This window comes from Crocodylus siamensis, chromosome 2, assembly GCF_052110815.1.
Source record: "Crocodylus siamensis isolate JL-2025a chromosome 2, ASM5211081v1, whole genome shotgun sequence".
Classification (NCBI taxonomy): Eukaryota; Metazoa; Chordata; order Crocodylia; family Crocodylidae; genus Crocodylus; species Crocodylus siamensis.
Window position 1 is genome coordinate 219,081,140 of NC_143396.1, and position 13,174 is coordinate 219,094,313.

Genomic DNA, 13,174 nt, shown 5'->3' on the forward strand with positions numbered 1-13,174 from the left:
GATGCTGTCAGACACAACTCTGTTAATGCTTTGCGAGCCTGTTTCAAGATTTAAAGGAGAAAATTATTCACATCTGTGCTATAGCTCCCACAAAGAAGACCTGTTTATCACAAATGTCACCATTTTATTGAATTCTCTCACACAAAAGATAGCCAACTAGTGAAACTTAAAGAAGCATGAAAAGGCAACATACCTAACTCAAACCTGCCAGGAGACAGGAGTGTGATTTTATGGTCCAGACAAACTACTGATCTAGATCATTCTTGGAGAAAGCCTCCAATGGTTAGAGCAGTCTCCATACTACATGTCTGAAAGTTAGACTTATCTGATATATTACACACAATACTATCCTGTCTCCAACCATTCTCAGAAGCACCTTACTGCCATCGCTAAACCCTCCTCAGAAGGGTAAGCATCATTCGTGTCTAGGCTCCTGCCTAAATTACCTTATTCAAAGAGGATGAAAATGTTGGGTGTTCTTGATAGGAAATCATAAGTATGACCTCAAGGACTTGAGGCCTCAGTCACTCTGAAGTTAAATGTCTGAGAAATTTTATTTTTTTTCTTTACTTTTGGTGACCCATCAGCTGAATATAACAAAGAAGTGGGCAATAAAGGCAGGTAAGGATGGTAAATGGAGCAGGATTCTTCCTCAAGTTACTTCCAATTACTTGTTTTTTGCTGAGCAGTGTAGCATCCACATGAAAATGGCAGACTTCTTTCTTACGATATCATCTGGTTTACAGAGGGTCACATGGACTACCACAATATTATCCTAAATCAGACAGAATGGTGATAGCTTTTAGTTGCTGGCTTAACAGCAATCCGTTTGTGATTTCAGAAGTTCCAAAGTACTCCTGATGTGATTATAGATGAAATATTAAAATATAATCTATTCATCCTAACCTCTTTGAGTATTTTTAGAAGGATTTTATGAGAAAAAGTCCAAATCTTTTATCTAAAGGCATTATATTGGCATTAGAGGGCATCACTAAGAGAACAGGAACAACAACTCCTCTGATGTTTGAGTCATACAAGGAAAGCAATGGCTTAGTATTTTCTCTATGAAAGGTAGGTTTGTTCAAATACCCTATTTATTTTGAACAAAGAACCATCACGTTTATAAGAAATTAAGAGTGGAAAGCTATAGGAAAAGCCCTAGGGGGTCACAGAGAACCTTTCCCAAAAGTTTGTATCCTTTGCCCCAGAAAAGCAGAGTCGTGATACAAGGGTAACAAAAAAAAGACCCTGAGTCTGGAAACACAAAAACAAGACTTAAAAGGATTAGTATTCATGAGCTTTCTCACAGTGGCAATTTGACCAAATTCACACAATCCTAATTACAGATCAAATAGATTTGTTCAATGTCAGGGTGTCCTGATCTAGCCAAGCCAAATTGATCAGGTTATTTTCTTTAGCCCAGAGAAATCTTTGTAGCGCACTGTATGTAACTCTGTCTGTCAAACAATACCTGGTCTTGACATTTGGGACAGATCCACATGCCCTTGGGAATGGTTTTCAGAGGTGGGTCCAGACAGTCCAGGTGATACACACGTGAACATGTGTCACACATCAGCAACTGCCCACTTTTCCTGCAAACACTGCAAAAATCCTCATGGATATCGCCCTATAAAATGAAGGGGGAGGGAGGGAGGGAGAGAGAAGGCAAAATGTGAACTTTGACCTTTGACATCTTCATCTTAGTTGAACATAAACTCTTCAGCACAATCTATTGCTAAGTGAATTCCAAATGGCCAAGCCCTTTTTCAGGAATGAAACAGGAACATCAGTGAGGATGTCAGAAATGTGATTTCCTCTGCCATCTCTAGGTCATATAGAATGCTTGTTTCTAGTAATAACTGCTAGCCCATCATCCATATAAGCTAAGAAAACTTTCAAATATTTTTGATGGTGCTAACAAGAAGCACGCTTGGACCATCTACTCTTTGGATGCAAGCACAGATCCATCGTGGTAAAGTACAAATAAGGCTGCCTTTTGTTCACTATCTTTCATCAGGAACCCACATGTGGCTATTAAAAGAATTTAGACCACACATGACACCCCTTCAAACTGTTATACTCAAAGCAAAAGGTATTCTGGTTTATAAATGAAAAAAATGGACCAAATTTATCTCTGAAGGTATGGACATATGAACAACCTACCAGAGGGCAAAAGGGGATGGAACTTTATTGCACAGCAATTCCCTGTGTGCATACACTTTTCCCACTGTAGATGAGAGCTAAACTGCAATAACTTAGCCCTCTTTCACTTACTTAAGGTTCTACCTACTTATTGTAGGGTAAGATCACGCAGTTATCTAATAGTACCTCATGCCCTTTTACTTCATGGTAAACTGTTCAATATCCTGATAAAATTCCTTTCACTTCACTGAAGTTACTGCACATTACACCAGGAAAGCTGTGGCTCAGCAATAGGTCTATCTATTATAAGTAACACTTTCTGCTTCATCATCAACCTAGGGCATGGGACATAATGAGGAAACTGAAAAATACCAAGAAGGAAAATGCTTACCATGTACCCACTCTGTATCCACAGTATTTTTAAAAACAGGAGAACTTATGTCTCCCTTTAAAAAAATGTGTTTAGTTGTTTTTTTCATCATCAGAGGCACTTTCTTTCCCCAATATTAACGCCCAATAACTCCACCAGGTGCAAAATTTAAAATAAAGTTAGGTCTGGCTTTTGTTTCCTTTCCCCCACCCCCTTTCCTCCTGTCATAAGCATCTCTGGTAATATCTGAGATGCTTGAAGAGAAGGGCACACAAGGAAAGCAGATTAAAAAATAGGAAACAAAAAAAGGGTACCTATATTTTATACTCTGCCCACCTGAATTGCCAGGGAATGTGTCCCCTACTTCTATCTTAAACCCCCTGCACATGGATCTTTGCTGAATTCAACTGACATGCCACAGAAAAGGCTTTCAGGACTGTGAACCTAATTTGCCTAAAATGAGGCAGAGTGTACCTGTTTTCCTCTTTAATATGAAATGTCAGTCCGTTCAAAAAGCTCCATTTTGAACAGAGTTAGTTTATATGCTATTTGATGACTTTGGCCATGTTAGCATTATGTTAGACTTTGCCATGCTCTTTTACACGTTATTGGGCAAGAACAAGTAGCATGTATTTTAATAATGTATTCAACATATTTTCAAAGAAAGTCACACAGAAGCATCTTGCTGAGGTTTGAACTTTCACATTTCATGAGCGGTAAGTTCTCAGTGTGATGGGAACTGCTCTTTTGTTCCCCTAATTCCCAAGGTTAACATTGTTGCCCTGTTTTCTGAAGTCCTTAGTGCCATATTTTGATTCTGTAACTCCCACGGATCAAAGAAATGTTACATCCTGGGACTATCTTCTATACTGAAGAATACTTAAAGATTAATTGAAGAATCATATCAATGTCATTTCCTGACTTCCATGAAGGGATCTGTGTAGCCAGGATGGAAAGAGTTTCTTTCTCCTCTTTCCTGAACTGTTTAGATGCAGGGAAGGAACAGAAGACAGAGACGAAACATAATAAAAGCAGTAAGAAATTCTTCTGCCACCAACTAATAAAAGGAAACACTTCCTGGAGCCTTCTGCAGTTCTATCCTAATGCAAAGCCCAATTATGTGAGATGCTAAGTAACCTCAACTCTCAGCTGAGCACAATGGCATTGGAGACCATTCAGTATCTTGCCTGAGGTGCCAAGTCCATTGCAGAATCAGACCCATAAAATGCTATAGAATTTGATACGCGAAGTATTAGATTTAACCAGGGACACAAGCAGCTGATTTCCTTGTGGGAGTGATACTTGCATAAGACAGTAACAATTTAGGTGTGGAATACTCTAATTCAATAAACTATTGAAAGACGATTCAAATAACAAGACCAGTTAACAAGTAGCACATCAACAGTCTAAATGTACTCCATATGTACCAACTGGAATGGCAACACACACACAAAATTCACAGCCCTATTTTCATAGGGCTATGATGGAAAGCAATAATGGAATAACACAAAATATTTCCTGGGAATTAGTAACTGGAGGATGGTTCATCAGCTCTTTGCAGCTAATACTTGATCCCCCAAATACTGTATGTCCCAGGTCCTACCATTGTCACACATACACAAACACACATACACAACATGGGCTTGTCTGCTGTGGTGTGCTCCCTCTACTTTGCTGCACTCTGGCTGTTCTTGGCTTCTGGGACAGGGCTGCCTGTGAACCATCAGACAAGTATAAGTTAGTGCAGCTTTGCTGAGAGTTCACATAAGAACCTAAGAATTGCATTTACTGGGTCAGACCATAGATGTATCTTGACTAGTATCCCGTGTTGCACAGTGGCAGAGAATGGATGCCGAAAAGGAAAGAGAATATGGTATGACTAGGTTTTTTTCCCCTGTATCTCTGTCACTTGAAGCCTCTAGAGGGTGATTCAGATGGTGTACCCCCAACTCTCATGCTCAACGGCTAGAGGCATCGCTCTTCCAAGAATCTGTCCGATCCCTTTCTGAATCTGGTTAAACCATTGCTTCCACAACATCTTGTGGCAATGAGTGCCATATTTTAATTACATGCTATGTGAAAAAGAACTTCCTTTTGCTCATTTTAAACTTACTACCTACTAGTTTCATTTTGTGACCCCTAGTTCTTTTATTATGAGAGACAGTAAACAATAAATCCCTATTTACTTTCTCTTCACAATTTAGTATTTTATAACCCCTTAACATGTCCCCTCTCAAGAATCTCTTTTCTAAACTGAATAGGCCTAGCCTCTTTACTCTCTTCTCCTATGGAAGCCCCTCCATGCCACTAATCATCCTTGCTGCTCTTCTCTGTACCTTCTCTGAGGATCAAAACTGGGCATAGTATTCAAGGTATGGACACACCATGGATTATAAAGGAGCAAAATGTATTTTCTGTTTTATTACAATTCCTTTCTTAATAATTCCTAATATTTTGTTTACCTTCTTGAAAGCTGCTGACCACTAAGACTATGTTTTTAGTGAACTGTCCACAATGACTCCCAGATCTCTTTCCTGTAGGGTAACAGCTAATGTAGATCCCCCCCCCCCATCAGAGTGTAGATATAGTTTGATTTATTTTTGTCCATGTACATCCCTTTAAATTTATTTACACTGACTTTCATCTGCCATTTAGTTGCCCATTTGCTCAATAATGCCACAGTTCCTTCTGTCGTTCCTCGCAGTCTGCCTTGGTCTTTATTACTTCAAATAAATTTATATCATCTGCAAACCTGGCCACTTCACCACTCACCCCCTTTTCCAGCTCATTCATATATTAAACAGCATTGGTCCTGGTATAGATTTTTGGAGGACCCCACTTTACATCTTTCCATCCTGAAAACTGACCACTTGTATTAATTCTTTGTTTTCTACTCTTAAGCCAATTTCTAATCCACAAGTGGACCTTCCCTATAATTCCATAACTACCTAACTTCATTAAGAATCTTTGATGGAGGATCTTTTTGCAAGTCCAGATATACCATGTCAGCTGGATCCCCCTGATCCCTCTGTTTCCTGACACCCTCAAAGAACTTTAATAGGTTGGCGAAGCCCGATTTCCCTTTGACAAAACCATGCTGATTCTTCCCAGCAAGTCATATTCATTCATATGTGCTGAATAATTCTTTTTTTTAATTATTGTTTCTACCAGTTTTCCAGGAACAGAAGTTAGACACACCAGCCTGTAGTTCCCTGGGTCCCTACTAGAGCCCTTTTAAATATTGGAGTCTCATTGGCAACCCTCCAGTCTTCTGGTACAGAGGTTGTTTTGAGTGAAAAGTCACATACTACAGTTAGGAGTTCAGCAAATTTCCAGTTCATGCTCCTTCAAGTCCCTAGGATGAAGGCCATCAGGTCCTGGTGACTTGTAACTGTTTAGTGTCTCACTTTCCTCCATAGCCCCATCTATTGAAACCTCAATGTGGGTCAGCTCCACAGACTTGTTTCTAGAGAGGAGTGGATCTGGTAAGGATCCACAGTTATGACAGATACAAAGAATACATTTATGTTCTCAGCAATGGCCCTGTCATCCTTTAGCACTCTTTTTACACTCTGATCATCCAAAGGCCCAACTGACTCCCTTGCACATCTAGCAGCTTGGAGCTGAGATGGCTTGCTGCCAGCCCTTGAATGGAGAAAACATGAAAGGTGACTTAAAGTCACTTTTTGCCCAACTTACTCTGTTCCTGTAACAAGTACAGCTTTGGTATGGGTAGTCTTGAAGTACTTCGTGTACTAACATAATAGAACTTAACAAAACAATAGCATGTACATATATGTTTCAGGAAGAGTAGTATGCAATTGTGCAATTAACGATTATTATAATAAACAAAATGCAGCTGAATTTCAGTTGTACAAACAAATGCAATCGCAATTCTAGCATTCCTAATTTTTAGCAGTTGACTTTGTAACCAGAAGGATTGTTTTAATACTATTTTTATTTATTGGACGCAAGAACTTAAAAATAGAAAAAAATATGGCATGGAAACAAATGGACTGTCCATGTGAGTCACCATAAGGGGTGGGATCTTTAGATCCACAACACAGACCTCAAGTACTGCAGCTAAAAAAGCTACTGGTAGCAACAGAAGGTTGTTATCTTCTAAATAAACCTGCCTCTATGTACCTATCCGCTATACAAAATAACACCTGAATTTGAGAATAAAAGGCTTAATTTTCAGGTTCTTTAGTAAGGAGTGTTGTGAAGTGGCTGCAGGTTCTTTTGCCCTATGCCAGCCCTCCTCTCTCTGCATTGGTAACACACCAGAGGTGTGGGGGAGGGAAACACACAGAGGGCATGTGCCCATTCCCAGATTCCTGCACTGACAGTGGGGCACAGAGCTGCAGCCTAGCTGGAGCCAGGACCCCGCAGTAGCAGGGGTGATGAAGGCAATATGATTTCTACACTGTGGGGCATGAGGCTGCATCTCAGTCAAAGCCAGCACCCAGCAGCAGCAAGGGCAGCACAGAGGTATGCCCCCCAACTGTCAACACTTACGCATCACCTCTGTCTCCCTGTCCCATTCTACCTTTCTCTCTTCCTGCTCTACTCCTCTACCTATACTTTTACTGTCTAGCTGCCACTCAAACTCTTTCTCTCTTTTCTTGATCTTGTTCTCCTCCCCCTCCCCAGTTCTTTCTTCTTCCAAAGTTCTTGTCCTTCATTCTAATCTCTTATTCCTATTCCTGTCTCCTCATTTTTGGTTCCCCACTGTTTGTTCCTATAACTCTATCTTCCCAGTTTCCACTCCTAACGCATATCTACCTCATACTCTTACCCTTTTCTCTTACCCCATTTCTGTCCCTTTCCTCCCAGACTGCAGCTTTCCTCTTCCATCATCTGATTCATGGGAGAGCCCAAGAAAAAAAAGTAACAGTGCTCTCAGTTTGAGAGTTACAGCCACTTCTGGCAGCCAGGAAGAATAATTGCATGGAAGGTTGTACTCAACTCCAGGGGGAGCATACTCAATAGTAATGGTACGCACAAAGTCTAGTCAAAATGAAGGAGCTATGTGGAATTGCAGCATGTTCAGTGCAGCTGAAATCACAGGACAATTTAGCTGCCAGACTCTAGTGAGCATGTATAAACTGAATTTTTTCAAAGGCTTATACCGTCGAGTACTAGCTTCACAGCCATTAGTTTAAGCTCTATTCTAAATTTGTGTTCTCAAGCAACTCAGTTGTAAATGGCCATATAGGATGGGGAGTCAAAGGCAGCTGGATGTGGTACTTGCTACAGTACTCCCTTGTATGCTACCTGGCGCATCTACACGAGATGTTTTACTGTGAATTAGCGTAGTTTACTGAGTAGTAAGCATGTGCACATGCTTACTGCATAGTAAACCTCACTAATTGCAAGTAGATTTGCTACCTGCGAATGCAAGTAGCAAATTTTCTCGCAATTTGTAATGGCGCAGTAGCACTTGTATAGATGCCCGACCAAGATCAAACCTGCTCCCAGTCAGCCGGCCACCAGTGGGCGGGAGATTGCTCCCTGTCCCTGGGAACTGTGCATTGCCAGGCCAGGCTCTGCTACTGGAGCCTGGGCCAAGACTATGCCCCCCAGCCCTGGCAGAAGGGAGCTCCAAGCAACTCATTATGAGATAGCGATCAGGAAGCGGGGCCTGAGAGATCCTTATCTCCCAGCTTCTGCCTCACAACTGCATTTGGGGAACGGGGCTGGGAAGCCCTTATCTTCCACCCTGAGCCCTGTGACCATGGAGCTTGGGCTGGGAGATAAGAATCTCCCAGTGCTGGCTCTGCGACAGCAGAGCTCAGGCTGGGAGATAAGGATCTCACAACAGTGGCCCCACTTCTGCTGACAACCATGGAGCTCTGGCTGGGAGATGAGGATCTCCCAGCGCTGGCCCCACCAGCACAGAGCTGGCGCTGGGAGATAAGGGTCTCCCAGCACCAGCCCCATGACTGCGGAGCTGGCACTGGAAGCTCCCTGCTGGCTTGGGCTGGGGAGCCTGTTTGTTCTCCACCCAGCTCTGTGAGCACAGAGCTGGGAGGGGAAGAGGCTCCCTAGCCTGTTCCCCACCCAGCTCTGCACTCATGGAGCTGAGTGGGTCACAAGCTCCCCAGCCTGGGCCCCACAATTGCAGAGTAGGTGCTTGGGACTGTCCTGATCAGGGGTAGGTTGCAGACCTGTGCCCCGATTGGGAGACTGAGGTACGGGGCTTGGAAACAGCTGCAGGGGTGGGGTAGGTCCCAGCCCCCTGCCCCAATATGCTGGTGGGGCAACTAGCAGCAAGCTACCTGATAGCTGCCCCACTGGTGGAGCAAGGCAGTGGGCTAGGACCTGTCCCTCCCCTGCAGCTCTTTCCAAGTCCCCTGCCCCTGATTAGAGAGCCAGGGCCAGAAACTACCTGCTGTCAGAGGAGGGGGACATTGTCCCCAGCTGGGCAGCAGGCAGTCGTGTAATGGCCCAGCCTGGTAGTGGCAGGAGCCCATTTCAGAGCCCCAGGAAGTGGAAGCAGTTTGCTGTTATTAGCAGCAAATCTGATCCTGGTTCCCTGCATGTGTAGATGGCTGTCCAGCTGTCCAGACAGCTGATTCTGGATCAAATGCATGTGTAGACACACCCACTGACTGCAAAACCGATGTGCCTTAATTATGTTAGCCCCATGGGCCAATAATCTCAGCTAAACCTTTGACTTTTTTTTTAATGTAGCTTAGCCAAATGTGAGTCTTGTCTTCATGGACTGGCAAAAGAAACATTCTTGATACAAAGACCATTCCCTACCGAAATTTCAAGTCCTTGCTCCAAAGTGCAGAGGTTCCAATCCAGAGGTACCAACACAATAGTTTTAAAACATTTTCTTAAATGGGAAAAACAACATATTTTTCCGTATTTTTATAACCTATTCTGAGAATCAGCTAAGTTGGTTTAAGTGAAACTTGCCAAAAAAATTCTGTTTAAGGCAGATTTGTAACATGGAGAGTTTTAACTCAAAACATTTAAATTTGGTGAAAGCAAATTTTAAGCCACTGCAGAAAAAAAGAAGGGGAAAACAATAAGCAATGTTTCCCATGCTCTCTATAATAGAAAAAAACCTTTATAAGCTAGCATCTTTCCTGGGTACCACAGAATTTTTTGTCTTCATATATAGCACCATTCATATTGCTGTATTTAAATAATTAATATCTGAATTTATATGCCACTTTCAAGCCAAGCATCAAAGTGTTTTACAAATATTAACAAAGTTTCACTGTACCCATGTGAATAAAGGAAATACTGGGCATGTCTACACATGCCCCTGACTGCACAGTTGGTACTTCAGGAAATACTAAATGTCTGTGCGCTACTCACCAGTATTGCAAAGTCCTGGCAGCGCACAGGTTGTTTTCGACCCTACTGTGCAGTAACAACAAGCTTGTTGCTACTGCACAATAGCGGCGGCGTTGATGCTATATTGCCATAGCGACGAGTTACGTCACCGCTGCTCATCACTATGGTGACGTCACGTTTTGTGTAGATGTGCCCACTGTTATCTTAATTTTACAAATGAGGAAAGTGAGTCAAAGATATGCGACTGCATGCTGCTTTTGTGAATGTCTAGAAACAGAAATTAGATTTCCAGACCTATGCTTACATTAAACCACTGGTTCCTCCTCTATCTAAATAAAGCTACTAAGAAACAGATCACCAGGGATCCTAGTTTTCTCCGATTTAAAAAAATCCCCAATTTTCAGTTAAAAAAAGTAACCCCAAATCCACATTTTTCCATTATTAAAATGAAACATCCCCACATATATATCTATATATTAGTGGTGTCTCATTCCAAGGTCCCTTCCGGCCTTACAATCTATGAATTGGGGTTTTTCAGCCATTTTTACTGACTTTCCATAACATGCCCTAAATTTTAAGATTTAAAACAAAACAAAACACAAAACTTCTTGTTGACAGCTTTGCATCTTTGTACCAGAGTGCCTCTTGGGGTAACAAGGAACAATGGTCACACAGACAGAGAGCAGCAGAGACTTGCTGGACATCAGGAAGAACTTTTTCACAGTAAGGGTGGCCAAAATTTGGAATGGGCTTCCAAGGGAGGTGGTGCTCTCCCCTACCTTGGGGGTCTTTAAGAGAAGGCTAGATCTGGCTGGGGTATCTGGCTGGGGTCATCTGACCCCAGCACTCTTTCCTGCCCAGGGCAGGGGTTGGACCCTATGACCTGCTGAGGTCCCTTCCAAGCCTAGCATCTATGAATCTATGAAATTATGGAAAAATGTGTATTTGGGGTTACTTTTTTTTTTTTTTAAACTGAAAATTGGGGAATTTTTTAAATCAGAGAAAACCAGGATCCCAGCACATCACACAGTGATAGTAGAATAGACCTGACATGTAATAGCTGCTACTACTTTGGGGAGCGTAAATATGAAAGTTCAAATTTTAAAACAAATGAATTGAGTTGTTTTAAAAAGACTCACATTTTTTGTGATTTCTGCTCCCAGAATTTTTTTTTACTTTAAGGGAAATACGTACCCAGAATGCTTCTATTTTAGTGGAAATAGGTATGAGGGTGACAGATGCTTTTGAATGATCTGATCTACAAAGCCAGATAGATTGGTGGAAAATATGTATTTAGACTGAAGTCCTTTTTAAAAATCAAAATAGAACTACTATTAATGTTTTAATGCAGCCTTCTATTCACAAACTAGATAACCTGTCTGTTAACATTTTGGTATAGAGATCTGTATCATTTTGGAGGATGTACTGTGCTATGTATCAACACAGTATAGCATTCTGGAGTTGAGAGATAATTGTAACAAGTTTTATATATCTGTACAGGAATATAAGACATTTGACCATCTATGTTGTTGTTATCTTTCACATTTCTTTTGGAATATTTGTATTTTTTAAACTATTGTTAAAATAGTAAAGTATGCTTAATCATGGAGGCAAATTCACCCAAGAAAGACTTTCTGGACTAGGCTGAAATTCTGGAATACTCTGCTGGGTGTTGCAATACACAGGGTAACAGCTTATCTAACTGTTCTGAGAATCTGTTCTGCTCCATAGACAAGACAGAGTAAAATCACAGAAGTTAGGGACAGATCAGCCATTCTATCTCTTGGGGCCAATGCAAGATTGTTCATCACAGCATATTTTCTAGTCATTTGTACAGTTTAGTTTTAAAAGTCCCATGAGATGGGACTGCTACAGCTTTCCTTTGGGAGGCTGTTTCCACAGCCTCATTCATCTGGCTGTCAGAAAAGTTTTCCTGATAAACATACTCTTCCACGCTGAAAAGTGACTATGAAAAATGGCCCTTCTTACTCAGTTTTCCCTCTTAATCAGAACTATATTTGCCATCTTTAGTGACAGAAATGATTAGTTTTTGATTGTGTATGCCTGTTAGCCTTTTAAAGCCAATAGTTCAAGGGTAAGCAGCTAAATTCTATTCTACCTAGCATGTCATCAATACAATAGGTCACCAGATGCAAGAAGTCACATTTGTAGGAACATAAAGAGGACCATGGGGCTGCATAGGTGATACTGAAGTTCCAATCTGGCCTGCCAAACCTTTATTACAGGTGATAATGTGTGAAGACGAAAAAGCTCAACCTGACACTTATAGGGGCAGTCTGCAGCATGGGCAATTAGAAACAAGTATATTTTCTACCTGTAAACAGAGACCATCTGACCATCACTAAAATGAATTATTTTTGAAGAATTATTTTCAGATGAGAAGTCCTGAATATACTTGTGTAACCAGTGTTTTCACTTTCTCTATTTCCAGTATAGTCACAGCACCCTATTTTCTTTATCCTCAGATTTATGTACAGATCCTTTTCTTGCATTCACCATTTTGAAATAAAATGTAGTTTACTGAGTCTTAATTATGGTATTGGGATAACAAAGGACAGGCCAATAGTCTAGATAGTAACTCAGCCTTATTTTTTTCAATCATAAGCTTTTTCAGGTTTTGGTATGACTTTTAAGTCTACCCTGCCTTCTTTAACATTTTGTCACCATTTTTTGTCTGCAAGGAACAAGAAAAATAGAGAATTTGATGGATGTTTCTTAGGAAGTCAGTTAAGACAAGCTCTGCACTGAAGGGAAAAAAAATCTTTGTTTCAGTTAATAATACATTGTCATCTGCTCCTTTAGAAATTGTACCAGGATAACTAAATTTGCACAGGGAAAGTCTTGTGAGCTGGGAGTGCAGAGGCAAAGTAATGTTCAATGTCACACCACATGAACTTCCTGTGACAAGTGCTCCAAGCACTGTGCCCGGTAGGTGATCCAAGAAGTTCCTCTTCTTATAGTGAAGAAACAATTTATTGCTACTATAGCTTTGTAAGTAAGATGCATGTTCCTCTTTCCAATTCCTTACTGGATGACAGATTTAATTCAGTCACACAAGATCTTAGGTACTCTACACAAAGGAAACACGTTCTTCTACAATGACCAGTTCATTCCAATATTCCCATCAATGACTGAAAGCTATAAAATATCTACAGTACAAGAACACAGGCACAATGAGGTAAAAATGAAGGGGTTTAAAGGGCTTCAGCCTGCTTTGCTGCACCGAACCATGACAAATTTTGAGTGAGTCTAAAGAAACAAAATCTGTGCCAGTTTCCACTGTGGCTGGTTCTGCATGTCTTTCCAAAAACAAACCCCTCCCCAAGA

General features: G+C 41.2%; 1 protein-coding gene across 19 annotated transcripts in view; it reads right to left on the reverse strand.

The window, feature by feature from the left end:
• Positions 1-13,174, reverse strand: part of PHF21A (PHD finger protein 21A) — a 240,794-nt gene that overhangs the window by 12,346 nt on the left and 215,274 nt on the right. For 9 of the 19 annotated variants that reach the window (XM_090033022.1, XM_090033024.1, XM_090033023.1 and 6 more), the window contains 2 exons: positions 4,145-4,225; positions 1,472-1,627 (listed from right to left, as the gene is read on the reverse strand). The exons of 2 other annotated variants lie outside the window; for them this stretch is intronic. In XM_090033022.1, coding sequence (XP_089889148.1) covers positions 1,472-1,627; positions 4,145-4,225 — 237 coding nt within the window. The remainder of the gene's footprint in view (positions 1-1,471; positions 1,628-4,144; positions 4,226-13,174) is intronic. 8 more of the 19 variants (XM_090033037.1, XM_090033036.1, XM_090033027.1 and 5 more) reach the window with 1 other exon arrangement.